This window comes from Zonotrichia albicollis, chromosome 1, assembly GCF_047830755.1.
Source record: "Zonotrichia albicollis isolate bZonAlb1 chromosome 1, bZonAlb1.hap1, whole genome shotgun sequence".
NCBI classification, from domain to species: domain Eukaryota; kingdom Metazoa; phylum Chordata; class Aves; order Passeriformes; family Passerellidae; genus Zonotrichia; species Zonotrichia albicollis.
The window spans coordinates 102,272,382-102,299,278 of record NC_133819.1 but is presented as its reverse complement, the minus strand read 5'-3'; the positions used below and the strand labels follow the sequence as shown (position 1 = coordinate 102,299,278).

The 26,897-nt window shown below is 38.1% G+C and overlaps 1 protein-coding gene across 2 annotated transcripts in view; it reads left to right on the top strand.

Moving 5' to 3' along the window:
• The window catches only part of GNAL (G protein subunit alpha L), a 182,246-nt gene that overhangs the window by 63,309 nt on the left and 92,040 nt on the right, over positions 1 to 26,897 (top strand). The window contains exons 1-4 of one of the 2 annotated variants that reach the window (XM_005486712.4): positions 2,656 to 4,308; positions 4,634 to 4,706; positions 5,554 to 5,608; positions 5,782 to 5,901. In XM_005486712.4, coding sequence (XP_005486769.1) covers positions 4,170 to 4,308; positions 4,634 to 4,706; positions 5,554 to 5,608; positions 5,782 to 5,901 — 387 coding nt within the window. In that variant the 5' untranslated portion in view covers positions 2,656 to 4,169. Of the gene's footprint in view, positions 1 to 2,655; positions 4,309 to 4,633; positions 4,707 to 5,553; positions 5,609 to 5,781; positions 5,902 to 26,897 lie in introns of those variants that run through there. The other variant, XM_005486711.4, reaches the window with a different exon arrangement.

Genomic DNA, 26,897 nt, shown 5'->3' with positions numbered 1-26,897 from the left:
GGTTCACATATCTTATAAAACTCCAAACGTAGCCTTCCACAGAGTGTGTACATTTGTGTTAATATTTGACATCTACAGAGAGAGAAACTTACCAGTAATTTATTTCTAGAGAGAAAGAATTATTTTTCTTGCATGCCTATGCAGTTACAATTCATTTTTCTCTTTTTTTTCCTCCCAAGTTTGATGCTGAGGTGGAGTAAAAACTCAGCCACTAGTGAGTTGCATATCCTGATTTGCCAGCAGTAGGCTACATAAAAAGAGAGGTCAGTGAGGAGAAGCAGAGATCAGGGCACCAGTGATACTCACCTAGTACAGTGCCCATATATGAGGATAGTGTCAGCAGAGAGTTCAGAGATCCCTGTGAAAGTTGAGGCAGGAAGATTGACAAGCTGGAAGAATCTCTTTACCAGTGGCTTAGGTCCCTCCTATGCTTTTCATTACCTCCATCTTTCCATTTGTTCTTTTTTAAAAAATGGATCCAAAGCCTCAAAGGAGGCCATGTAAGGGAAGATGGACTGCAAATGGTCTGCAGGGTTGCTGTACAGAAACTTTCTCCACTTTTACCTACTGTTTGCAAGAAAAAGCTCTGCATCAGTCCTGCTCTGGATTGGAGGGGCAACCAGAGCAGGACTCTTTAGCTGCATCTGTAGGAGATCCACTGTAATTCTTTCTGGGGTTTTGTCCCTTCTTACTCCAAGCAGAAAAGGCACAAGAAATGAGACTCACTTTGTGGTAGGGGTGGCCACCCTGTGTGGCTTCAGCTGAGCTGCTGTCAATCCTCCTCCATACAAAAATGCAAATATGGCCTCAAGCAAGCAGCTTGTGCTCCCCAACATTCAGCCTGAGGCTCACAAACAGCGCATCCTGAGGTGGGAACTCAAAGAGGAAAGCAGGAAGTAAAGGTATCTCCAGTTTCCCCCCAGGAGGGCTTATGCCGTATTGCCTGGTTGCATGAGGCAATAGCGCCAAATTTAGCACAAAAGTAGAAGGCATATCTTGTTTTTTTCACACAGATATCCACTCAGTGCATACTTATTTTTATAAATATATGCATATATAAATGTATGTATGTATGTATAAATATGTTGTCTGATATGAAGGGGCAGAAGCAATGTGAAATAGCTCATCCTTCAGGAATTCAAGGAGGATCCCACATTGGTTGCCTCAGAAGAGAGGGGAAAACCAGGAAAAGTCTTCTTTCCTTTGTCTGGGATTTTGTTTTTATTCCTGTGTACAGTTTGTACTGGAAGTTGGTTTAGTGATGCAGCACCGCTGCAACCTTTTATAGAGTTTTAGATTTATCTGTATGCAGAAGAGACGTATTCATATATGATAGCTAAGGTTTCTCTCTGAAAAAAAAAAAAAGAGAGCTGTGTCCAAAGGGGTGAAAATTTCTCTGTTGTTTATTATTGCTTCTAGGATTTTGTAGTTCAATTATGTTGGGATAAGTGCTGTGTTTGGGAAAAGCAAAGGGAGGGTTGGGAATATAATTACAGCTAGAAGTTCTTTCTGGGCCCAGGTTGCTTGTGCATATCATTCGTGAACTGTGTGATCTTTTCTCAGGAGGAAGAGACCCAAAGGGGTCATGGGGTTTTTCAAGGGGGAGAGAGGAAATGAGAAACACTTTCCCTCTTTTGGAGAAAGGTAAAAGCAGGATATACCAGGATCCTGTAAAATTCTGTTTATTGGCACTGAGCCGTTTCAAAGCTGGGAACAAGTCTCCACCAAAAATTCCAGTGTTAGTACATGAAAGAGGAAAATTGCTGGGGGAGAGGAGGGGAAGAAACAAGGCAGACTCCTGCAGACTGACTGACACGAGCCAGGCTTGGGACTTAGGTCTCAAACTGAAGTATTTCCCCAGGTAATGAATACGGCTGCACACATCTTGGGCATCATAAATTACGGCTTCTGACACTGAAGGACTATGAAAATTCAGACCCAGTCAGTGATTTCTAACCAAGCCATTCAGTGTAGGCTCTCATAGTGCTGTGGCAGGGAGCAAACATGACTGCTCTTCACAAAAGCTATTCATCATATATCCTGTGTCTGACAGCCTCCAAAACCAGCAGTCACCCTGAACTGTACTTCCAAACCTATCTGTATCTGTGGTGCTTTTTGTCTCTCCAGACAGAAAAATGTCAATAGGAAAAAGAAGCAGTCTGTCCTAAAAAAATGCAGCTCAGAAACACTTAAAAATGCATATTTTGACTTGGCAGATCCTGTCAATCCTGTAGTGTGTTAGCCCAGCTCCCCCCACCTATGTAAGAGGGAAGATGAAAACAGCTTCCAGGGTCAAGATCAATCAGTACCATAAAACCACATATCTGGCACTTGAATTCTTTAGTCTTCTGAAAACTCCGCATACCCAACCACAGGTGGAGCAGTACCTGTTCATTTTCTTTCTCGGTTCTGCCCTTTTCACCTTCCTCTGATGTGTGCTCAAATTAAACAGTACCAGTTTCTCTTCCTTGATTCAGCATTTCCCAGCTGAGTGAGGGAGCCATTGAAAAAAACCAAAACAAACTAAATCCTTCTGCTTGTAAAATCTAGTTTCTTTTTGCTACATACTTTTCAATACATTTTAGATTAGAATACTGTTTTGTTTGATTGAAGTTGATGGCAATCTCTTTTTGATTTTAGTTGTGACCAGGATTTTGCACACGTATGTATCTATGAAAATATTAATTTTTCAGTAAGCCATCTTTGAAAGTATGGGTGACTATTTGGACATAAAAGCTGAAAGTATTTGGGGACTGCAGAGTAACATCAGTTCTTTTTCTGGTGTTCTTGTGTTCTTGCATCAAGCATCACATCTGAGCAGTGCAGGTGGTTTCTATGCAGGGGGAGTTTAGGACGAGCCAGGTGCTGTACTGCTGCTTTTGCACTGAGGTGCCAGTTTGCAAGGCAAGAGATTTGAAGCAAAAAGGAATACCTACAGGGTTGTCTAGCTTGAAGTTTCATTTTATGATCTAAAATGGAGGCAAATGAAGGAACAGAGATACGGTTTCTTGTCGACATTTGTTGTTGTAGTGATATTAGACGTGCATATTATCATGTTCGTATTGCACATTACCATGAGCTGTTTGGATAGCTTTATTTTCTGGTTTAGCTGATGCAGTGGAATATTCAAAGGGAAAAGACGGCCCATGTGCTGCCGTGACTACTTGTGTGGCAAGGGACATTTTGTTGGTTAAGCAGTCGAGGCAGGGTGTTTGTGCACACGCGTGCTCTGTGTGTCGGGGTTCAGGCGGGCAGATCCCGGCCGCTCCCACACGCCGGTGCCCGGGGCTGCCTCCCGGCGCTGCTCCCGCAGGGCGGTCACGATGGCAGCCATCACCTGTGCCAGCCTGGGCACCCGGCAGTGCCAGCCCTCGCTCCGGTAGCGGCCAGGCCTTTCCAGTACCGCCGAGGAGCGCGGGGAAAGGTCGGGAAAGCCTCCCCGGTGCCCGAGCGCGGCGTCCCGCAGCTCGCTGCCCCTGCGGCAGGCCGCGGGCGGGGGTCCGGAGGCCGCGGCTCCCGCGGCGGCGGTGCCAGCTCCGGGTTTTGGCGGCAGCAGCGCGGCCGGGGCCGCCGGGCGGGGCGGGCGAGGGCGGCCCGGGCGGGGGACGCGGACCCCGCGGCGCCGCCCGGCCCCGGCCCCGCAGGATCCAGGTAGATCCGTCCGGCTTTTACCTTTCTCCTTCGGCTTCCCTGCGCGTTGGGCTGGTAGCGGGGCTGTTTCCTGGTCTCGCAGAAAGAGGCAGTGCTGAGTTAGGAAGACAAAAATAGACCTTTACAGAGAAATATAGGGATTGTGTGCGCGGTGGGGAGGGAGAGCGGAGAGCGGCACCCGGCTGGTTTCCAGGAGGAGCCCTTTTCTCCCTCTCGTTGCATGTTAGGCATTTTTGCACAGCTTTCTCCCCCCACCCCCTCCCCGCCGGGGCAGGGTTACCTCTGCCGCCTGCTCTCCGCATCTCTGGTGGGGAGCGAAGCAGCCAACTCCGCTGCGATCGGAAAGCGGCCAGAGACCATTTTATGTGAGCGAGCCGGGTGGGAAGAAGCGGAGAGAAACCGTCGCAGGGACACACACGGATATAAAGACTTGTCTTCTGCCTCCCCCCCGCTCCCTCCCCCTTGTAAATACTAAATCTGAGAAGGCAGCGATTTGACATCCACCCTGAGCAGCGGCTATGGGGTGTTTGGGCAACAGCAAAACGGAGGATCAGCGTATCGATGAGAAAGCGCAGCGAGAAGCCAACAAAAAAATAGAGAAGCAGTTGCAGAAAGAGAGGCTGGCTTATAAAGCGACACACCGCTTGCTGCTGCTGGGTAAGGAGGAAGCGGCAGAGGTGGGGGCCGGGGCGAGCGGGGCGAGCAGGGGGCAGCAGCCCCAGCCCGCCGGGAGGGGAGATGCGGCGTGCGCCTTGGCCATGGAAAATGTGGGCTGCTCTATTGAGCAATAAGCGAGGCGTCCACAGATCGCCTGAGCCACATGGATGCACACATACAGAAATGCTGCCGAGGTGGGAGATGCTGTCGCGTCCAAAAAAAAAAACCTTAAAAAAAAAAAAAAGAAGCAAACCAAAAAAACTCTCTGACCACCCAGCCTGAATCATGTATCACAATGTTCTCCCTTTCCTTCTTTCTCTTTTAGGGGCTGGTGAGTCAGGAAAAAGCACTATTGTGAAACAAATGCGAATCCTACATGTCAATGGATTTAATTCAGAGTAAGAATTATTGACACTTTGTGATTTATTTTTCCTTAAATGTTGGAAACAGATTAACACACAGTACGCTAGGAAATTTCTCCTCTCATCCCCTGTGTTTTGGTGGCTTGACACTGTGTTGTGCGGGAGGGAGGGGAGTGAGAATAAGGAAATTGCTGCTATTGTATGTTTGCATTTTCTCCTTCTGGCCCCTTTACTGTATTTTACACTGTTGCTACTGCAGCGCTTGACAGGCCCCTGTGTAGCAACAACATGGCGACTACTTTTTACATAGAAGCAAATAACCAAATATTGCATCTGTCTGTAATATAAAAATACATGTCAAATCATAATCAGATGACACTGTGTGCTGTTTTTCCGGTGCTGGGGTTAGCATAAAACTGAAACTAATTTTGCCTATTTGTTAGAAATCCTCCTGTTTTGTGAGGCTACATAATTTTCTCTCTAAAGACCACTTTTCCAGAAATCATTATTAATCCATAGCATTCATTTTAGATATTTGTTGGCCTTCACCTACATGTTGTTAATTTAGAGCATGTTTACATCATGCTGTAGAAATGAAAGAATGACTTCCAGTTCCATTAGGGGAAGCTTTGCAGATGTGGCTGTGATTGAATGATTTAAAAAAATATATTAGGGATGAATGTGCATTGCTCTTTATGCTATGCAAGAAAATGGATAAGGGTAAAATGTGTTTGTCTTGCCTTTTTTTTTTTTTTACTATTAGTATGTTTTAATGTTTGAAGAGTAGATAAACAAGCGATCAGTGAAAAAAAAATTCAATGAAAGTGACTGAACTGCTTTGGAAGAAAAAAATCAAAGTGTACATATTTCTGTTTTAATGCAGAGAAAAGAAACAGAAAATACTGGATATTCGGAAAAACGTGAAAGATGCGATTGTGGTAAGAACACACTTTATACTGTTCTTACATGCTTGTTTGTACTGGAAATTATAAGGATTATGCTTTCCAAGATTGATGAGAGAAATCCCATTTTGCTGATCAGATTGGATTATCTTCAATTGATCCTGTATCCAGATTAATGCGTTTGTTTTTTTTGTTTTATCCAATTCTAGACTATAGTTTCAGCTATGAGCACTTTAATACCCCCAGTTCCATTGGCCAACCCAGAAAACCAATTTCGAATGGACTACATCAAGAGTATAGCTCCTCTTTCTGACTTTGACTATACACAGGTAAGAATAGAAACCACTGATTTATTCTGCTTCGAGGGGGAATATGTTGCTACACTTGGATTTACTGAAACATCGGAGTTATTTACTTTTTGGAAGATGGTTGTAGAAAGTTCTTATGCCAGCATCACATCTGTTAACTTTCCTACAAGACTGTGGTGGTTGCACCTGTTTTAGTGGTGCAAGGTTTTGTTGTTACAGATTTATTTGCTAATGTTTCTTCTAAATGCTGTTTCTGCATTTAGTCCTCTTCAAATTTTCTGATGCAATCTTACATATTGACACATCAAATAAGACTTTGTTGAAAGCTGATTTCCTACATGGAATTAGATGCAGGATGTTAATCTGAGGAGTTACTGTCTACCTGCAGAAAAGGATATAAGAGGAAATAAAAGGCTAGAGTGGCCTCAGTGTTGTTTCCCATACTTACTGCACTTCAGGGTGGAAACCTGCGTAAGCAGCGGTCAAGTGAGGTGCTTTGCTTCCTCATCTATTGTAGTTGGCATGGGTTTGCTTGTATGTAAATGTTGCTTTAATTTGATATGGAATCAATGTGGGACTTGTGTGTGGAGGCTGATCTTTTGTGTACAAATGAGAGATACTTTTCAGATGAACTTGCATGGGCATCGTACATTATTTTTATCTTTTTATGTTATTATTTATAGGCACATGCATAGAATGTTTCATTTTTTATGCATGACAAGAAAGCAAGTGCATAGACATTCTGAATTTTATTTTTGCTGTAGCACAGTTTTAATTTGCCTTAAAATGGTACTGAAAGCAATTTGTTATGGATACAGTAAGGACTTAAAAATATCTTTGTTTGTTGGCTAAATGATTGAGTTGTACATGCTGTCAATACTGCTAAAGAAGCCATTTACAGTAGAGTGTCTTTAGGTTATTATGGCTTCAGGGTGCAAGGGGGAGAAGGGGAAGAGTCCTTTCTTTGTTATATGACTCATATTCTCTGATGTGTGGTTTTGCCTCTGGTAAACCTACCACTTTGAAGGTTCAAGATAAAGAAAAATGATCAGGCATCTTGTACAGTTAGAATTTAACACAGAATGCAGATGTTAAAAAAAAACGACTGCAAGGTACACCCACATATTGCATAATTGCTCAATTGGTGGATGTAAGTTAGTGAAAATGAGAAACTCTTTTTAGAAATGGAATGTGAGCTTGACATGAAGTATTTGTATTATGCAGGTATTACAGTTCTGAGGCATTTGTTGCTCATTTTATGTGGATTTTTTTTTCTTGAATTTTGATCCTTAGAGGAGTGAAAAAATGATGATACATATACTTTGCGGTTCTCTATAGTACATATGTTCTTTTGAGTTTCTGGGATAAAAGAAGGCTAAACTGGAGGGCTGGAGATGTTTTCATTTTATTATTGCTTTCAAATTTTCTCCTTTTTCACAGAAGCTGGCTATATCTAGTCAAATTTGATTCATGGCTTGGTGTTTTCTATAGAGGAAAATTTAACCTTCTTGGAGGGGAAAAGAATAGGACCCAGTGGACCTTGAAACAATTAATAATTCATTTGAAATCTCAAATTTATTTTAAACCATTCAGGTTTAAAATAAAAATATTAATAAGTGGTTTTTAACTAAACAGGTTTTCTGAAAATGCCATCGTGTTATTTAAATAGTGTCAATTATTAGTCCTAATTTTAAAAAAATATTTAAAAGGTTGTTACAAGTTCAAAAGAAGAAGAGAAATCTAATGCTGATTTAGAAGTAAATATATTTCTGTGTCAGTTTCATATTTCCCCTTCTGTTTTCATCTCAGCTCAATTCATAGGTTTAATATTTGTAAAATGTGAAATATGCCAAGATTTCTGGGGGCTTTTAAATTTTTCTTGGTTTGAATGTTATTTATCTCCAGGAGGATTTGTGAGCAAGGCAGATTGAAAAAAATGCTATTGTGCTTCAGGGCTTGATTTTACTCCAGTTTAAGCCAATGATAAAGTAAAATTAGGTTTCCAGCTGAAATAAATTTTGACCCATTTAGTATTTTTGGATAAGGACAGATATAAAAATAAATACTTGGATAGTAATCAGTCAGGCATCCTCTGCTAAGCAGTACTGATTCTGTAATTAATAGCTGATGTATGGAGTAAGGCCTTCTGAGCCCAAACCAAGAGTCAGCAGCAGACATGCAGGACTTTAGGGCTAATCATCCTTACTTCAGAATAGTTGTGAAGGGAAAAATGCTGATGTGGGCAGCTCAGCATTTTGGCACATTCTATAGAGTGACAAAGGTTACCCTCCTTTGAAAGAGGGAAGAGGCAGCTTTAGGGTTTGTGACAGTATGAATGGTAATGAGTTGTTAAAGACCCTTAGTGTTGCAATTTGAATTATGGATGTGTCATTTTTTTGGATGACATTAGCCATGTAACCTTTGTCATAAAAATCAATGTGTGTTAGTTGAAGATGGATTTCAGATGCATTGCATGCCAAATGTGGGGAAATGACTGCACCTTATCAGGAATCTTTAAAGAGAGATTCCTGATGAAATATAGAAACTTCACTGATGGCACAATCTGACCGACACTCCTGCAGTGCTAATTTAAGCATATTTATGACATAATGGAAGTGCTTGGACAGACATTCTTAAATTGAGTACAAATTAACTAATACACATTTAATTGTGAAAATTACCCTTAAAATAGGTAGATATGAAAATACTGATTTCCTGTGGGTGAAATCATACTCTTAATTGCAATTTATGACTGAAATTCCAAGAACTTGAGTAAAGGTGGGGACTTCATATTTAGACTGAAATATTCTGGGTCTTGGTCTGGTTTTTTAAATTACATACCTCTCTATAAAATGTAAGCAGAATGTTTTCTTTAGTAGTGATACAAATCTTAAAACAAATGGTTTTCTCTTTACAGTGTTTTAACATTACTTTGGGAGTCTGTGGAGTACCTTCCACAAGAGTTTTACTTACTTTGAAAAATCATTATATATAGGTTCGGTTATATGCAACCTTGATGGTTCTTTTAGTTGGTATATTAAAAATTGAAAGTTTTCTGGATTTGTTTTATAATTTTTACATGGTCTTTCGTTAATTTTATAAAAGACTGTACAATTTTTACAAGGTATTTCCTGGCTGACTGATGTTTTCTAATTCTATAAATCATAAGAACTAGAGCTAGAGTTTTCACAAAATTGATAAATAGAAATGAGTCAAGTGTCCACTGTATTTTATTCCTTGAAGTTGTGACAGGAGTCAAGATAAATTTTTGTCTGACCAGATTAGGCATTATCTTTGCTCAAAGGTAGAATCAGTGGAAGTGCTTTAACACTGGAACTGGAGCGTGCATGCCCTATCAAAAAGGATTTTTTTTATTATTTTTGGCAATGTGTTGATTGATATTTGCAAAGTTAACAGGAATTGACCTGCTGCAATTTTAATCCTTTATTGATGGGGATTTATTTTGTCCTTTGTGAATCAGGGTGAACATATCAAGGCCATATTATGATGGTAGCTGTGGTGTATGAGCTAAGTTGTGTTTACTCAAGGCCAGTTTTCTCTGTTAAAGTTTTTGAATTTTCTAGGAACTACAAAGCTGATCAGTGTATAATTCCTTTACCCCTTGTCATCCCTGAAAATGTAGCCAAATGAAGTTGCTTTGCATAAAATGTGTCTTGAATGAAGCTCATCTGATCAGTTTTGTGTGTGTGTATAGAGGGTGATGGTCACCTACCCCATGGCTGCATTGTCAAGTGTTTGGCCATAATAACCAGTTACCAGCAAACATGAATCATCTGATTAGTAGAGAACATGTAAACACTTCACAGGTTTTAGGGAGCAGGGAGAGTTTTCAAAAGATTCATCTTCTTTTGCAAAGAATGTTTTAGGGAAGCAAAGTATTTTTTGGAAACTTCATAAGTGGTGAGTTGTGTGAATGCAGTCCCTTGTGCTGATTTTAGTGTGTGAATTTAAAATATAATTTTTAAAGCTATTTTATTAGTCAGGCAAGCTCTTTAATTTAGCTGTTAAGAATGAAATGTTAATGTGGGCATTGACAGGGAAAGTACTTTAGATTAATCAGGTCTGCAGTTTGCTTTACATTTGCAGATATTGCAGTTTGAGTTCTGTCTGATGGCTTTAATTTTCCTCCAGGTTTTCTTTTTAAAAATCAGGGCATCGCATTCATAATATAAAGACATGATAAAGGAAGATAAATACTTCTGCTCAGAATTTGAAGTTACATAGACTTTTGTTAAGCATTCCAAATTTTTCTGATATCTGGTGTTCAAATTCCATCTTGTGTTGATGCCTAGAGGTGGCTGCTTTTCACAGTGTGCATCTCAATGTTTGAAGCAGCTGAAAATCTTGCTGAGGTGAAGTGTAGTGTTGGGCTGTAGAAAGTCTTTATCCTGGATTAAAAAAACTTGATAAGTATGGTTTATATATGGTTAAACTTGCTTGGGTTGTACAGTTAATGCTGTTACCTTACTTGACCACAAATTGTTTAAGTTTCCCTTTGATGTAGCCCAAAGGAGTTACAAAATAGCATCACCTTACATTTTCTGATTTTCAATTATCTCACAATTTTTCCCATCTTTTTTGTGAGTGTGAAAATATACCTGAAAATATTTTATCTGAAAATGAAATAAAAGCGAGAATATTGCCACTCAAATAGCTTCGCTTGATTTTTCTTTGTGAAAATTTTACTTTAGGGCTTTGTTTACCATTTTGGGTAGAATGAACACAGGTTTTTATAACTACCTGTGATTGCAGTACTTAACATTACTCTATATTAATATCAGTATTAACTTTTTAAAATCAATTAGACTTTTAAAAATGAAGTCATTTGTGGTGTTCTGTGATCAAAGATGCCATTGGTGGATTTTCATATTTACATAAAAACATATTTTCATATTTAAACAAACACAGAAAGTTTTTGAAAGGCCAGGCAACAATAAAGTTGTGTTGGTCTGGCAACCTTATTACTGCCCTGAATTAATAACTCCTGAAGAGCTAATGAAGAAGGCTGACAGAGAAGGACAACTGCAAACACATATGCTGTCACAGCTGTTGGCAGCTCCTTAGTCTTCATACAGAGGTTAAAATTGTCAGAAGTGATGCTGAAAAGCAGAGGATATATGGGAGAAGCAGCAATCAGGTAACCCATGAAATGTTTTTATTGTGATAGCAGGTTTTTTCATGCTGTACACTATGCATTAACAGCACATACTGAATTTGAGCTATTTTCATGCGAAGAGCAGATTCTGCTAAAGCCCAGCAATAGCTTTTCTTCCTTATGAAATACCTGTTTGCATGCAGATGTGGCTTAAGTTGTCTGTTTTTCATTAAATCAGCAAACTGAGTCCTTAATGTTCTGATTAGTCAGTGTTAAAGTTACAAGCATTTCATACATGAGGTCTAAAAAATACTTCAGTGTTACTTGTTATGTTGTTTTTGTTCTCTGTAAGCAGTGAGTTTGCATTTGATGGATCAGTCAATTCAGTTGTGCTTTCAGAAATAATCAGTTATTATTTTAACTGTGTAGTTTCAAAAATATGAGACTGGAACTGGGATCATACTACAAACAAGTATAGAACAGTTTGGGAGAGGGAAAAATAAAAGAAAAAAACCCCAAATCAACAAATCTCAAAACATCTAAACTTCTCAAATTTATAATGTTTACTGGAACTGTAAAATTACAAACCTGTACCATGGTTTTCTTTAATTCTTTTATCTCCTGAATAAATACTCTGACTTTACTGAAAACAACTGGAAGTTAAAATTGGAGTGGTTTGTGTATAAAGTACAGCTCTTGTGTGAAGCTCAGGGCTTCTTGCTTAAAATACACAGTTTGTGTTTGGTAGGGTGCTGCTTAAGACAAAAAAACCTAATGTTCAAGCATAATATCAAGTAAGTTTTTTTGCTATAGTAGAACATTGTTCTGTAATAAAAGTGTAACATATATCTTCCATCCCTTGTTCCAAACTCACTGACCCCAAACAGTTTATAGCAATGAGAAGTAAAGAATTAAATTTGTATCCCAGGAAAGGAGCTCAGGGATCTACTTAGGCCCCCAGCAACTAGCAGTAGAACTACTGGGGCTGAGAGAATAGGGAATCCTGTACATGATCACAAATGATCCAATGTTAATAAATAGGAGTTGTATTCAGAAAAAAAAACAAAGAAATTTTTAAAAATTTAAATTTTTTTTTTAAAAATCTAAAAATATTTTTAAAAGTTAAATATTAACTTTTATTTTTAAGCCTTCCTGTCTCAATATTTTTAAGATCAGATTCAACTTTGAAATATCTGGAAAAGGTTCACTATTTTCATAAGTACTTTGCATTTTTAGAATATATATTTTTTCATAGCTTACAGTGTAAAATAATTAATTCCATTCTGAAAAGGCAATTGTTTGAGGAAGTCTTATGAACAATGGTGCCTGTGAATGAAGTTCAATGTTACATTAAGTATTACATCATCATAGTAACACCAAATTACATGTTTGTTGTCGTATACAGTGAGTCTGATTTCCCAGATAGTGAGGTGGTATTCACATTTTATCCAGCCTGACTTATTTGTTATCATCACACAACACAGAGACTTTCATTGTGAAACTGGAAAGATATTATCATTTATTATTATTACTGCTGCTGCTAAGTAAAACTTAAGTTATTTCTGTGGTCTCCAAACCTGTTGACATTTTCTGGTATTACTTCCAAGTTTTGTACCTATTAATACAAATTAATTAGAGGGTTTTTTGCAGTCAGTCCAGCATCCAGTCAACTACTGCAAAGTATTAATAATAAATGCCACATTCTGCCCTTTTTTTGCTACAATTTGAGATTAAAAGTTCATATACTTATATTGCATTTTATTAGGATAAAAATATTTTTATTTCTAAATTTGGATATTAGATTTGATGGCAACAGGAAGACTAATAAGCTGAATTATCATTTTAAGTAGGAGTGACTGATTCTCCTCACAAAACCAAAAATGTATTAGAGGATCATTTCTGAACATTAGAATATTTTTGTTCATCAAGTATTTTTCAGTGTACACCCTAATTTTGAATTAAAGAAAGGCAAAATCAATAGGTTAAAGCCTGTACTACCATTGTCCTGGCCACAGACCTTGAAGGACAATGATTTATTTTAAAGTGTGGTTGCTTTTGGGGTTTGCTGTTTTGAATTCCTTCACAAATGTGGCTGCTGCCCAGGTATCTTCTGAAAGCGATCCCGCGATGCTGAGGTGACTGGGAGACACAACTGACCCTGATTCCCAGTCTTTTTTTAAGGCAAGAAACAAAAGGAGTCTTTGTCATTTTTACCACTGCTGTTGAGGTGCACTGAAATCTCAGAAGATTTAATTACCAAGGAGTTTATGTATTAAGATTTGACATGAACATCAAATGACAGCAAGAAATACACTTGTTTTTCCACTTATGTGTAAATCAAACTGAATTAAAATGGAATTAAATGTAAATAAGTGTGAAAAGTAACCACACTCTTAGTAAAGACACGTTGTCCATTTAGTTGAAGTATATTGACATTTCAGACTTTCAAAAGTGGCAGTTTTCAGAAGAAGGATATTGAAATTTTTTATGAATTGCCACTATTTATAAACTACATGAAAGCATATTTTCCATCACAGCCAGAGAAAAGGTAGACATAGCAGAGTATGTTTCAGAATTGTCTTTATTATCCATTAATTCTTATAATCTCTTAAGCCAAAGATCACAGGTTGATTTGCTGTTTTTGCCATTTTTGAGTGCTCTGCAAAAGTAGTATGTTTATTAGTCAAGGGAGAATCTTTGTTTTTTGCTTCAGTGACCATGACAAAAGTACACAGATCATGGATAAATCATTGCATGTATGCACCTTGTCACTGAAGCCAGTGGAAACCTATGGAACAAAGACTATCACCTACTCAAATAATATTATTAGTGTCATTATTTAGTGTTCCAAAGTGAGTGTTCATCTGCACAGCAGCAAAGAGCTGCGATCCCCTTTCTTCAGCACCTGATGAGATCACAGCTTCTCTCTGCAGCCATGTTGAGCTTAGCCCTTTCTTGTTTTTTTCATCACCTCCATAGCTTCATCCGTGGATTGTACTTATTGTCAATAGCAGATTACCTCTTTTAATGTCAACAAAGACTGCATACACAGACAGGATATTTTGTTTGCAGAAGGTAGCAACCTGAGCTGAGGAACAGAGAACAAGCTAAATGATGTGAACAGAAGATTGTATGTATACCTTGCATACACTGAAATAGATAGGTTAAAAACCAGAAGGTATTATGAACAATTTCTTTCCTCTGAGGATCTAAGAAGCTCTTTATAATAAATATAAATAGGACTGCTAAAAAGCAGATAAAAGGCGAGAAAAATGCACATTTGCAGTTAATGCTAAAAGTTTCCATAAAATGTTTATGGTTTTGTTCTGTCACTCTTGTCACATAATTTGTTTTGCTGTAGTTAAAGAGATTCAATTCAAGTTTCAGGGCCTTCTCTTTAAAAGGAGTCAGGAGAAGAATGTAATTTGTACAACACAGTTTCAAGTTCATATTGCCTTTTACTTTGGAAACTGGTAATAATTTCTTGGAACGGAGCTACCTCTGGTTGTAAGCATGCCAGCTATCACATGAAGCATGCAGATTAGGGTTTCTTGCTTTAAATCAGTGGATTAATTTTGGCTGGTTTAAAGTGTACTCTTGTAATTAATCTACTAGTATTTGTTTTAAAAACCTATGCTGGATGTTTTGAAAGGATATTTATCCTTAGGCAAGATAGAATATTGGCATTTTTTCTGCTATGTCGACGTTAGAGATGAACTTTGCCTTTTAAATCTTTTAAAAGTAAACATTTTTTGACACTTCTGCCAATTCATTACATTTGAATTTTCTTGGTGCTGTCAGTAAGACTTAAATATATTTTAATGCAAATAATTATCCCACTGTTTTGAACTGAAATTGTTTAGCAAGATGAAATAGGCTAAAGATATGCAAGCCCTCTTATCTCTGTTAATTTGGTGAATGCTTTTTGATCACGTCCACCCTCACTTCCAGAGGATGTTAAGTGACAGAGCTGTGCAGATCATTCTTTTCTTAACATACACCCACATACTTTCTTTCATAGGAGCTAAATAATGCCAAATTTAAGAACTGTCAGGTAAGAAAACAAGAAAAGGCAAAGAACAGTGAACTAAAATAGGGGAAGGTGTGTCCTTGCTGCCTTTGGTGCAGACAATGAACTGCCCCTTGCCTGCAAACCTCCAGCTGCCACAAACAGCAGCAGGACCTGGTTGTCAGTCAGCTCCAGAGTGCCTTTGGTGCAGGCTGTGTGCCATGAGGAGTTACCAACTCCAGGCAAAAAAACCCAAACAAGCAAAAAAAGGAAAAAAAAGCAGAGGAGAAATGTGAATGGAAAAACTATGTAGCAATATGTGGTCACTAGAGGAAGAGGTCAGTTGTCACCACTTGCTACTGAAACCATGTCATTAATTATTAGATTTCCAGCAGGTATCACAGCAGAGTGAGTCTTCATGGTAGGATTTGTAGCTTTTAAAATGTGCGTGAGAATATTCTTTCTGCCAGACAGGTGTCCTCTAACTTTAGCATTTCTTTTCATCTCAGGATGTCAGTGGTGCCTTTTCCTTTTGGGAAAAGAAGACTTGCTTATTTAGGATAGCATACTTTAAGCTGAACAGTAGAGCATTTCTTTTACCATCCCTAGAATTAACATTTCTAATCACTGTTGTTATCTGCTGAATTTCTCCCCAGATTTTAGCAGCAGACTAACTTAACAAGCTAACCAACAGCAGTGTGGGTATCTATGGACCAAAAGAATAATTAGTCAGGGAATGTGTAAGTGAGAAATCATAATCAAAAAATAATTTTAGGGACTAAAAATCATGTCAATAGAGTAAGATGGCTGTTGACATTTCTGAGAGCCAGCTATTCAAACTGCAGAGGATTTTCACTGGATTTTAAATAAATGAAGTATTAAATTTCGTCCTTGGCCTTCAGTTCTGTAGAGCAGCTTTTGATTCTTCTCACTGATGAATGAAAGGCTGGCAAGAACTATTATATTCCATAAATACAGAAGTCATCCTAAGCAGCTATATTCCCAAGGGTCTAATGTTGCAAAGGCTTAAACAGTTGGATATATATGGACCTAAATGCACAGCTAGTACTGCCAGCACAGCGTTCATGCAGCTGAGCTTCCGGTTATGCAGTGATATTAATATAAAAATCACAAATACTTTCAATTGAAAAACAAAACAAGCAGATCATTTTTCCCTGTTAATTTTATATTTGGGAGGTCGCTGAGCACTTTTATGGATTTTCTTGGGGGTGGGTAAAGTTGTGTAGGTTAGAGATTGGCACAGAACTTGAAATAAGCAAAATCCTTTTCAGATAAGTGACAGTTCTCTGGATGCTATTAAGCTGTGAACAGTAGGTCTTTTCAATCACCGTGATTCATTTTCATATTGTGGGGTTTTTTAATAATAATATCTTTAAAAGTCTTGCTGAACAGTAGGCTGCAGCAGCATAACTTTTTGTGCAGAAGGAAAGGTTTTATGCACAGTGTCCTAGATAATTTACCTTAAATTGATTTGCACAGCTCAATAAAACCATAAGAATACTGTACCAGCTCAGATCACGGGTTCATTTAGCACCAGATCTCATCTGTGATCATGACTGATAGTGAAACAGGAAAAGGACCCGCACATAGTAATGTTTCCCACATTGGTTGTCCTAGTCTCTACAGATTAATGGCTGAGGTTTTTTTGGCTGGGAGTGGTATTTCTGGATTTAATAATTTTTCTGGATTTAATAATTTAATAGCTTTTTCCTCCAGGAATTTTTTTCCCCCCAACCCGTGTGAGCTTTCAGTTATGGCAGTGAGTTCTGCAGTTTAAGTATGTGTTGTATGAGGAAGTGCCACTTGATTGATTGAATTGACTTGGAGTTTTTTGTTTGGTTTGTTGATTTTTTCCCTCCAAGCCTGCTGCCCACAAGTCTTCCCTAGTTTCTCTATTAGAAATATTTCATCTTTTCTACATTGCCCCCCTCATTAGATATCATGTACCTCCAAATATTTGTCTTTCCACTTAAAGAGTCTCCTTAACTTCTCTCACAGGGCTTGTTCTGTGTCTTTGCTCATTCTTGTTGCCCTTCTAGTTTTACTAGACCCTGTTGGCAATGAGAAAGCCCAACTACAAATAGTGTTCAAGGTGTTGTTTTCTTTTTCGTTATCTAGTCTTTTTTTATTGTGGGGTGGGAGATTTTATTGGTGTTTTGCTGTTGGTAGGGTTTGGGGAGTTTTTGACACTGAGTTATAGTAGATTATTTTACAATTCTATGAGAGCTTGAGCACAATTGCAGGTAAGTGAAATGTGTGTGAAGTCCTCTGTCCCAACACATTAGCAGAGTCCAAAGGGTACTATTAATGATAATTATCCTTACCTCAGATATTTTAAGATCTTTTATACATGTTGACTAGTCTGTTAAAAAAATCCATTGCATTCAATTTTTTCTATTCTTTCATGTGTAATGACATGTCTTCTCATTTGCTTTACTGCCATGCATGACTTATGAAGATGCATTTTTAAAATTGTGTACCATGAGTAATATTTTCTTCCATACAGATGGAGACCACACTTTATTTTTGTTCTTAAAATGGAAAATAAATTGCTCTTCAGCCTGATTTTGGAGAGGCAATGTTTACAGTACCACAAAGGACGTTTGTGCTTTCAAATCTGCTCATAGTTCCTTAATCGTTCATTATGGTTTGCCTGATTTAGCAGAAAAGAACACCATTGTTTTGCACCCCTTCCCATTAGAGAAATAAAATGTTTAAAAATACAAAATATCATTTTTTTCACAGTTCCTAATGCCGTGTGTCACTAAGAGAAAATGAACTTTTTTATATCCCTTGGGGAAATACTGCAAGTAGCAGAATTTTGTTATTTTTATTTAAACTTAGGTCTTACATGATTCAGCACTTGTGGTTTGTGGGAAAAAGTGTTGTAGATTGTGATTAAAGTAGCAAAAATAGTGAGGAGTGGCTACTAGCGAAAGGCTTTTTTTACTGCTAAGATACTTCTTTTTATTGACTTATTTAATTTTTAAATCTGTACCTCTCTTCATCATATTTTCTCTATCAGTTGTGACTAGCACATTTCAAAGAAAATAGTTCAATTCTGTTTCACTTTTCAGGCTTTTTTAGCAGTACAAGCAATTAAGAACAAGTTGCTATAGGATCTGTGCATTAAAATCTGTCAAACATGTTTGTCTCCACCAGGTCAACCAGTCATGCCCTTCTGGTAGCCTCTCAGGAATAAACAGAAAGTCTCTAGGGAAAGGAAAGGGAGAGGATACAGGATGCAAAGAAACTGCTTGTAGTGCAGGAAAAATTCTATGTTGTAGTAAAGGACCACAAACAATAAGTTAACTCATTCTGGGATACATTAACAAGGCATGAAGTAATTATGCCATTCTCTTTGGCAATGGTGAGTCCTCAGCTGGGGTATTGTGTCTAATTTTGGGAACTGAATTTAAAAAGAAGTACACAAATAGAGTCCAGAGGAGAGCATCAAGAGTAAGAGGAGACAAAGTAAACTGGATATGTTTACTCATAGAAGATCTCCAAGATCTTTTGAAGAGAAAAGGGAGCCAAATACAAATTTTAGTATTTAAAAAGCTGTAATTACATATTCTTGTGCCTTTCTGTTCTGAGGGAGGAAATGAAGTTGAGGAGAAAATTCCTCTCTTCTGTGGTGTATGGCAGTCCACATGTTTGGGATATTCTGCAACAGTGAATTTAACAGCCACAATCTCATAAATACACACTGAGATACGACTGCCCAGTTTCGGGCACTTACATCTTCATTTTCCGTTAGATGAATCAGGTCATGCTCAAGAAGTAAAAAATTTCTGGGAAACTTTGGAAGATACAAGGTCATGTCAGTTGGTCTTACACATTTGCCACTTTCTTTTCACAGAGCTTTTATGGGCATATTGGTTGAAAGCCTCTGGGACTTCTTCTCCAAAACCAAATCCTCTGCAATCATGTCTTGAAGGAATCTAGGATTTCGTTAGTTGTCTAACTAATTTTGTTATGGCCATAGTGTATAAACAGACAGTGATAATTTCTCATAAATAGTGCACGTTCCTCCAGGGTGCTATGTCAGACAGCAGACTATAACATAGCATACACAAAGTGCTCTTGTGCTTCCACATGTTGATTGCTTTAAAACTAATTCCTGGCTAGATGCACATGATTCACTTCTCATGGAGAAGTGAATTACGTACATTTCCTAATTCGACAGGGCCTAACATTTTCCTCCCTAAAAGCAGAAAAAAATGGCTGAGGGAAATAATGCAGTCAGGAGTATTATCTCTAAAGGCTCAGAGGAGTAAAGAGCTTGCCTTCAGCTATTTTCAATTCAAACCAGCAGGCAGAGGTATTTGTTTTACATGTGTGTGCACTGGCACGCATATGTGCATTTATATATAAGACTTTTCCTACTTCTGTGCAAAGTTCTAATCTGTTCAAGATCTAGAACATATGGTGGCTAACAATGGGGTGAAAAATCCAGTTCTGAGGCTGTTAGCTGTAGCCCCTGGAGCATATGGAAATGAAAACAGAATTTGGAGGATGAAACAAGTCTTTTTCAAGTCTGTGGCATCAGTGAGAAGGTTCTCCAGGTGGAGGGTGGCTTTGAGTAGCTTTGAAATGTTATTGATAGCTCCCAGCCACCACCACCAGGAAGTAAACTCATGAGTCCCGTGGCACGTGCCATCCTTGGAAGTCTTCGGGCTTTTTGGAGAGTGTGTTTTGCATTTGCCTTCAAAATAGGGGTTTCAGAGTAGAGTCAGCTGTTGACTTTGCTGATGAGAGGTTTCAAGAACTACAGACACAGATTACAATGTATATTAGTTCTCCTGCTTGTGATAGCAAAATCTATAGGAAAAAAAAGACTACTTCCATTTCATAGTCCCACTAGGAGTAGTTCCTACTTTCCTAATGAAATTAATTTGAAGGAAAAAATGCTGACATGGATCTTGCAATGTTGTTGACTCAAAGGACTGTTACATTGAAAGGCATATATAACCATATTTTTTTGGTTCTGTAATTGTTAGGAGTGATGGGCTTATTATGCTAACACCATTCCTGATCCATGCTTACATGATAGATGTCAACATACTTAAACTTTAGGAGCTGGAATCCTGGGGAAGTACAGAGATAAAAAATATGTAGTAAATCAAAGTTTTCTTTTCTTTTACTTTTTCCCTTTCCAAAATAGAAACAACAAAACATCTTTGCAAATAGCACAATTAGGTGTGTTTGTTTTGTGGTTTTTTTGTAAAAACATATGGTTCTGCATGCTTCCAGGCACCAAGAGGGAAATTTAAAATAAAAAATTTCAGCACTTTGTGGAGAGTTGCTCTATGGAATGTGAAGATGTGGTAGGGAGAAAATTGTGACTCACAGTTGTCTTGACTTGGGGGGAATTCCAGGCATTTGCTCCTAGCAAGTTTGCTCTGAGCATTCTTTGTTTGCTGTAGGTGAGGTCTGGCTCAGTGGTGTCAGTGCATACTCTCTCTGGGCAGGTTTTTCCAGTGTAGAAAGGTTGGGTTCTTGTTGGGACCTGATGTTTCAAAACTGAAGGGTCTATCACTGGCCAAGTGACTTTGGAATTCATTTACTTTTTTGAGATGCTTAGGCACATGTGATACTCTTTTCATGGCTCTACATCAATTATTTTTCTCCCCAGCTTTTATAATTTAAGCAAGTAATCAGTCTTTGAGTCATGTCGCTGCTCTGGGCAGCTAAGGAGTGCCTACTGCTCAGTTTCATGTGCATTGTTTCCAGCAATGCTGCCAGGCTAAGCCATTGTCCTCCTTCCTCCCGCCCTCCCCCATCACTATCCACTCCACTTTCCCATTTTTATGCACTGTGCCCTCAGCTGTGTCCTGGTAAAGCTGTTTGTTTGGCCTGACCAAATGAGGTGGAGGGAGAGGTTATTTTTAGTGCAGATCATTTCCGTGGTTTTAACTGAGGGCGGGTGACACAAAATGGAGAAGAAGAAAGCGGAGATGGGAACCAGCAGTAGGATATAATGGGAAGGTGATGCCTATCTAAACTAGCAGGCTTACTTCCTCCACCTCAGGATCTATGGGCAGAGATTAGAGCCAGACCAAAAGCCACTGAGAATCTGTGTGTCAGGAGAAACCCTGCGCAGTGGGTTGGTTTGGCTTCTTCTGATGTGAAGGCTGACGTTCCTTGCAGAGGTTAAATGGTATAAGAACAGGTCTGTCTTGCTCACCCTTGCCCTTTTGGATAAGTAAACACAGCAACATTCACTGTGGTTATTCCTAAACTTAACTTTGTGGAATGGAGCTTTAAGGCTTAAGGCTTAGTCTGGTGCCTTTCAAAAGCAGCCGACTCACATGAACTTGAGTGTACAAAAGACTTACATGGCTGTTTGAGCCTTATGTCACAAGAACCCTTTTCTCTTGGTTTTGTTGTGTAACTGCAGGGCACTTCCACTCTACTACTCTATTATTTTTACTGAAAATACGCTGGATAGGTATGCAGAAATTCCATAAGGGGTCATTGTGGTCTTTGACCACAAAAGACGTGGCAGGGGAGCATACCTGTATGTGTGTATATATACATTTAAATTCACTTTGCATTCTCCCATGGTATTGGATCAGCTAGCATAAGTGTTCCTGTGGTTGTAAAGTAAGAATGAAGCATTGTTCCAGTGCACGTCATGTCAGTGATAGTATGTAGAATCAAAGCTATTTTATGAAATTCACATGGCCTTTGGAGGAGATGGGATGAGTTCAGAGTTCACAAAACAGAAATCACCTGTGGGCTCCTGAGTATGTAGAAAGTCTGTTTGGCTCGAGTTCCTGAGAAGTGTTGGAAGAATTTTGTTATGTATCCTTGTCCTGACCTTGCCCATTTCCTTTTGGGCATCCACTGTTGGAAAAAGGACAGTAGGCTAGAAGGAGCTCTAGTGTGACCTTGCCTTCTTGATATAGGATTTAAGAAGTCATTTCTAAAAGAGATTACTTTCCAATCTATCCCATATCAAGCAGTATGCTGATTCATTTTTAAATAGGTTAACTAAAAGAACAAATGAATCATAGCTGTTGAGCAGGTGAAAGTTTTGGCTTATATGCCAGTGAGATTCCCTTATTAACCCTTGCTTAATTTTTCCAGTTGCACCATAGCAAGTGTGACACCACATTGCTTTTCTTGCCAGAATCTATAATGGTTTTCTTTCTGTAAGCTGAGAGGGGCTTCTGCAACAAGAAAATCGTCAACTCTTTTCTACCAGCTTGTCCTTGTAAAAGGTGTTATCTGATGGTAACATGAGGGAGCCTGTGGCTATCCAGAAGGAAAGGGCTCTCCACAGGAGCAGTGAAGCTCCTGAAAGTTTCACAATACACTTAGAAAGCCCGAGGATCAATTCAGATCTTAGCTAAGCTAAATTGTGTTGTTTAGAAGATAAATGGAGAGCAAACATGATAAGATCTAATGTTTTGTCTTCATCAAGTCCAGTGAAGTTTTTCAGTTGAACTTTTCAACTCCTGCTAAAAATGTTAAATACAACCCTGGTATCTGTGCCTGTGTTAACTCAAGCATTAAATTATTTCATCTCTTTTCTCATGGAGGTAAAAAGAGGGAAAATAAAACTACCTTTGCATTTCAACCTGAATTTATGTAACCAGAAAAAATGGAAGGAGAATATGTCAGTCTTTGCAAAAATACAGATGCCATCTTAGCTGAATATTTAAAGTATTAATTATTATAAGCTGATTTCTTAATAACAAGTACTATGTGGAGACAATCCACATAGTACTTCTATGCATCTAGCAGTATTTGTAATTTGTTTTAAATAGTATTACTGCCATCCTTTACCTTAGTTTCCATGTTTAGTTCTCCAAAATCAGAATCCTCTCTTATCACGGGGAAAATGTACCAGTGATGTTTCCTGAGCATGTAAAGAGGCACTTGGAAAGGAAGTTCACATTTTTATTATGTGAAGTAAAATATTGGCATGAGCATGTTTGTCACCAGGTTTGTTAAAAAAAAAATCAAACCACTTTAGACTAGAATAAAATTGCTCTCCATCTGTGTCTAAATATAAATTATCTAAAATATAAACATATTACACGGTCAAAACTAGAACAATGTTCTATTAGTAGAAGCCAGTATTAATACTATAGTCTTCAAAATAAGTGCAGAACAAGAATAATGACATTTTACTCAAAGTTAGAGTTTTAATTTAGGAAGGTTTTTTTTTTAAGTTTAGGATAAGTTTCCAAGAAAGTTTACAAAGTGGTAGATAGAAAATGTGATTGAGAGCCAGCCAACTTAGAATTAATCTGTTCAGCCAACTAGAACTGAAAATTAGCAGTGAGGATGAGAAATAACTAGCTTGTTTTCTTATTTACCTGAATGGATGTCAAAAATACATCAAAAACAAACAGAATAAGACTTGGAACTGAATCATTAGTATCATTTTTAAAAATATCTGAAACTTATGACTTTTCACTTTACAAGTAGATAATGTTCAAGGAATGTAATACAATTAGTTTTCATCAGTTGCAAAAAAGCAATAATATTTGGGGCTTTATTTTTTTTCTTATTTTCCAAGAGCTGCATACCTTGTATGCATTAGTAAAGTGTTTACTGTAAAAACAGTATTTGATCATTACAGCAAATGTATACACCTGAGTATTGCACCAGTTTTTCAGATATTGTTTATTATGCTGTTTATTTTATTTATTGTGTTGTTATATTGTCTTTCTGACAGTAGTCTAAAAGAAGTGTCAAAAACTTTCAGTATTTATTGTCATTTAACAACAGGAATTATGTCAGTTTCTTCCTTTTTTCATGGATGCACATAATCATCACTGCATACTTGAGTAATTCATCAGAATGTTTTCTTTCTTTATTAGTGCTTTTCGTAGCATCAGAAAGGCTTTCCTGCTCTGCTTTCCCAACTCTCCATGAGCATGCTAGATACTCTTTTCCTGTCTAGGGACATCTGCTCTGGGATGGTTGAGGTGAAGGAAAGAGGATGCTGAGGAAGTCACCCCAATATTTCCCCTGGTTTCCTCTTTCCTCGCTATCCTTGACTTGTCCTTTCCTCCCTGGTGGGACCTGGGCAGTAAACTCCCCCAAAGATGTCTCCTCAGCAGAAGGCCTCTCAGGAATGGCTTGGCTGTTTCTGCTTCGTGCCACCTGGGCAGACATCACAGGAGGCCGAGTTATATTTTTACCTAACACGAGCTCTCTGACGTGAAAAATGAACTTTTGCCCTACATATATGTGATACTGTCCTGTTGAATTGTTTTCTGTCTAAAGTACATGTTTCTCAGTGGGAAACACTTCCAGCTAATCAAAGAGCACTGAATAAATACACTTGGGTAAAAGGAAGCATGTTGGTAATATAAACCCTATATCAGTAACATCTGTATTTTAAACCTGATTGAACAAAGTAAGAACAAATAACTACTGATATTTACGAAAACCTTTTATACCGATTACATAAAAGCAAACATCTTAGAGAACATAGTCCCTAAAAAATAGGAGATTTTTATTAATTCTTTAAACCATTTAAATATAGCTTTAAAATCATATGCACAATCTGGACTTCTAAGCTTTTACAGTCTTCCTTTAAGGTTGAGATTAATTAAAGGTCAGTGCCACAAACATTTCCACAATGCATAGTAAAGCCCTGGAATGAAATAAGCCTCACTTGAACATTTGATTAGACAAGATAATGTATTTCCCCCTGGAGTAGTTTGTTATTCAAAACAAGCTCTTTAGGGAAGGAAGTTCACATCAGTTGGTAACTGTTCCTGTGGATACCAAAGAACTTTGTACAGTACACACTACAGTAAATTGCACTGCAGGTCATTTAGGAGCTGGAAGCATGTCCCATGTCTAAAAGTATCAAAATGTATTTAAAAAAAAAACAGCTAGATAGCAAATAAACAGCAGGCTGTGATACTAGAAAAAAAATAGCACCCCCATTTACAGATATATTCATGCTTTTATCTAGTCAAGAAATTGCACCTTTCTAGCAGATGAATTTTAGAAATGCTGTTTTACACCTTGTCAAAAAGAAAACCATTAAAAATTGACTGTTAGTTGATAACTTTAGATATAATATGGAATTGAATAACTTCCAGCTTTAATTTTCCTGTAAACATATTTGTAGACTTCAAAATTATTAGCTATTCTGATATGTAGATGACATCTTTTTTTCTGTCATTGACCTATTTGGACCCTTTTTGTCTTCACTCATTATGTGTCTTGAAAGTTCTAGTGACTGATAGCAAGCTGTGTTCATTAGGACTCAAATAATTTAAATTTCTGACTATTTCTGATTATCCATATTAATTGACTTTAGACAGTAAGCACAAATGTTTTGTTTTAGACTCCTAAAGATGCTCTAAAACAAAAACTTCTTTTCGTGGAATGGGAACATTCCATCCAGATAATGAATGTTTGCTGCTGGAAAAGCAGTTTTCAAACACTTTGCACTATAGCAATAAAGTCTGCTATATCTCTGGTGGGTACTTGAGTTTTGAAATACAATTTAAAACTAATTTTGACTTTGTCTTGGACTGCCATATTTTTTGTGTCTTTGATTACAGAAGTTTCTGTTAAATAGCCAGCCCAAAGAGTTATTGTGCTCTGAGGTTGCTGAAGGTGCTACAAAAGCTGTGGTTTGTATCTTAAATTTGTTCTGTGGAATTATGATGATGATTGCCATCATAAAAGTTTCTTAGATTTGGGGAAATTCTTGTGCAAGATTTATGTAGTATGTGTTATATAATATATAGTATTAAAGAGTGACTCAATATAGCTATATGTGGATATTATACAAGTGAGCTAACATAGATTTATCTTGCCACCCTTGGTATCTAGTACTAGCATTTGAACTACAGTTTGAGTTAGTAAATAGTCCCTAATGTGAAACATAGGCATATTCGGGCAGCCAGCCCGAATATGTACAATTCCTGCAAGAAACTTAAATCTCATTTCCTCCATTCTTTCTCCTGCCTTTCTTCCAAGCTAAAACAGAATGGGGTATGTGCTTGGCATAATCTGCTTTTGATCTTCACTAGGAGCTTTAAGTGGTTGGTTTCTTTTTTTCACTCCTGTAATTCGTTCTCTAAGTAAAGGAGCTAATGAATTCTGGTCGTCTGTGGATGTTGTAGACACCCAGTCTACTTCTCTCTCCAGTGACAATAAACAATAAATAGCCCATTTCTCCTTCAGGTCTATTGCTTGATTCTCCTCAGAGCAGGCCTTGTCCCCTTCCAGGTGGACAAGAGGCAGAGCGTGTCAGGGCATTTTTGGTGAGTAAGTGCTGGCTGGCTGCTCAGACCATGTGTGTCCATCAGCAGCTAATTCAGCACAAGCAGGTAACTTGTTAGGATCATGCTGAAAACTTCCCTTCAGTGAGGAGGTGTCAAACCAGCCCCTTTCTCCAGCCTAGGGCAGTCTTGTTAGACTTGGAGGCCTTCTTTGAGTCCTCTGCCTTTTTGTGGCATTTGTTTGGAAGTGGCCAGTGGATTGCAGAGTTAGGTGAAAGCCGTGATTGCTTGTCAGACAGGTGATCCAACGGTAGAAGTCACCATTTCTTAGAAAACTAAGTTGAGACGGCATACTTTGGCAGCAGGGCTGAAACAGATTGATAAATTAAGCTACAACTGAAATTTAAATGAAATTTAAACATACATTTTATGCTTATGGTTGCATTTTATGCTTATGGCTGCCAATAACCTTTCTCCTTCAAGACAGTATATTTTTTAAGAACTATGGAGTGCTGCATAATATTTTTCATTCTCAAGGAGAATGGAGGGTTTTCTGCTCATAAGTTAAAATAAATGAATTCTTGTGAACAGATGGGTGTAGTGATGGACCCAGGTGCAGAATGTTGAGTGCAGCGTTGCCCCAGTGTTTTGATGTGAG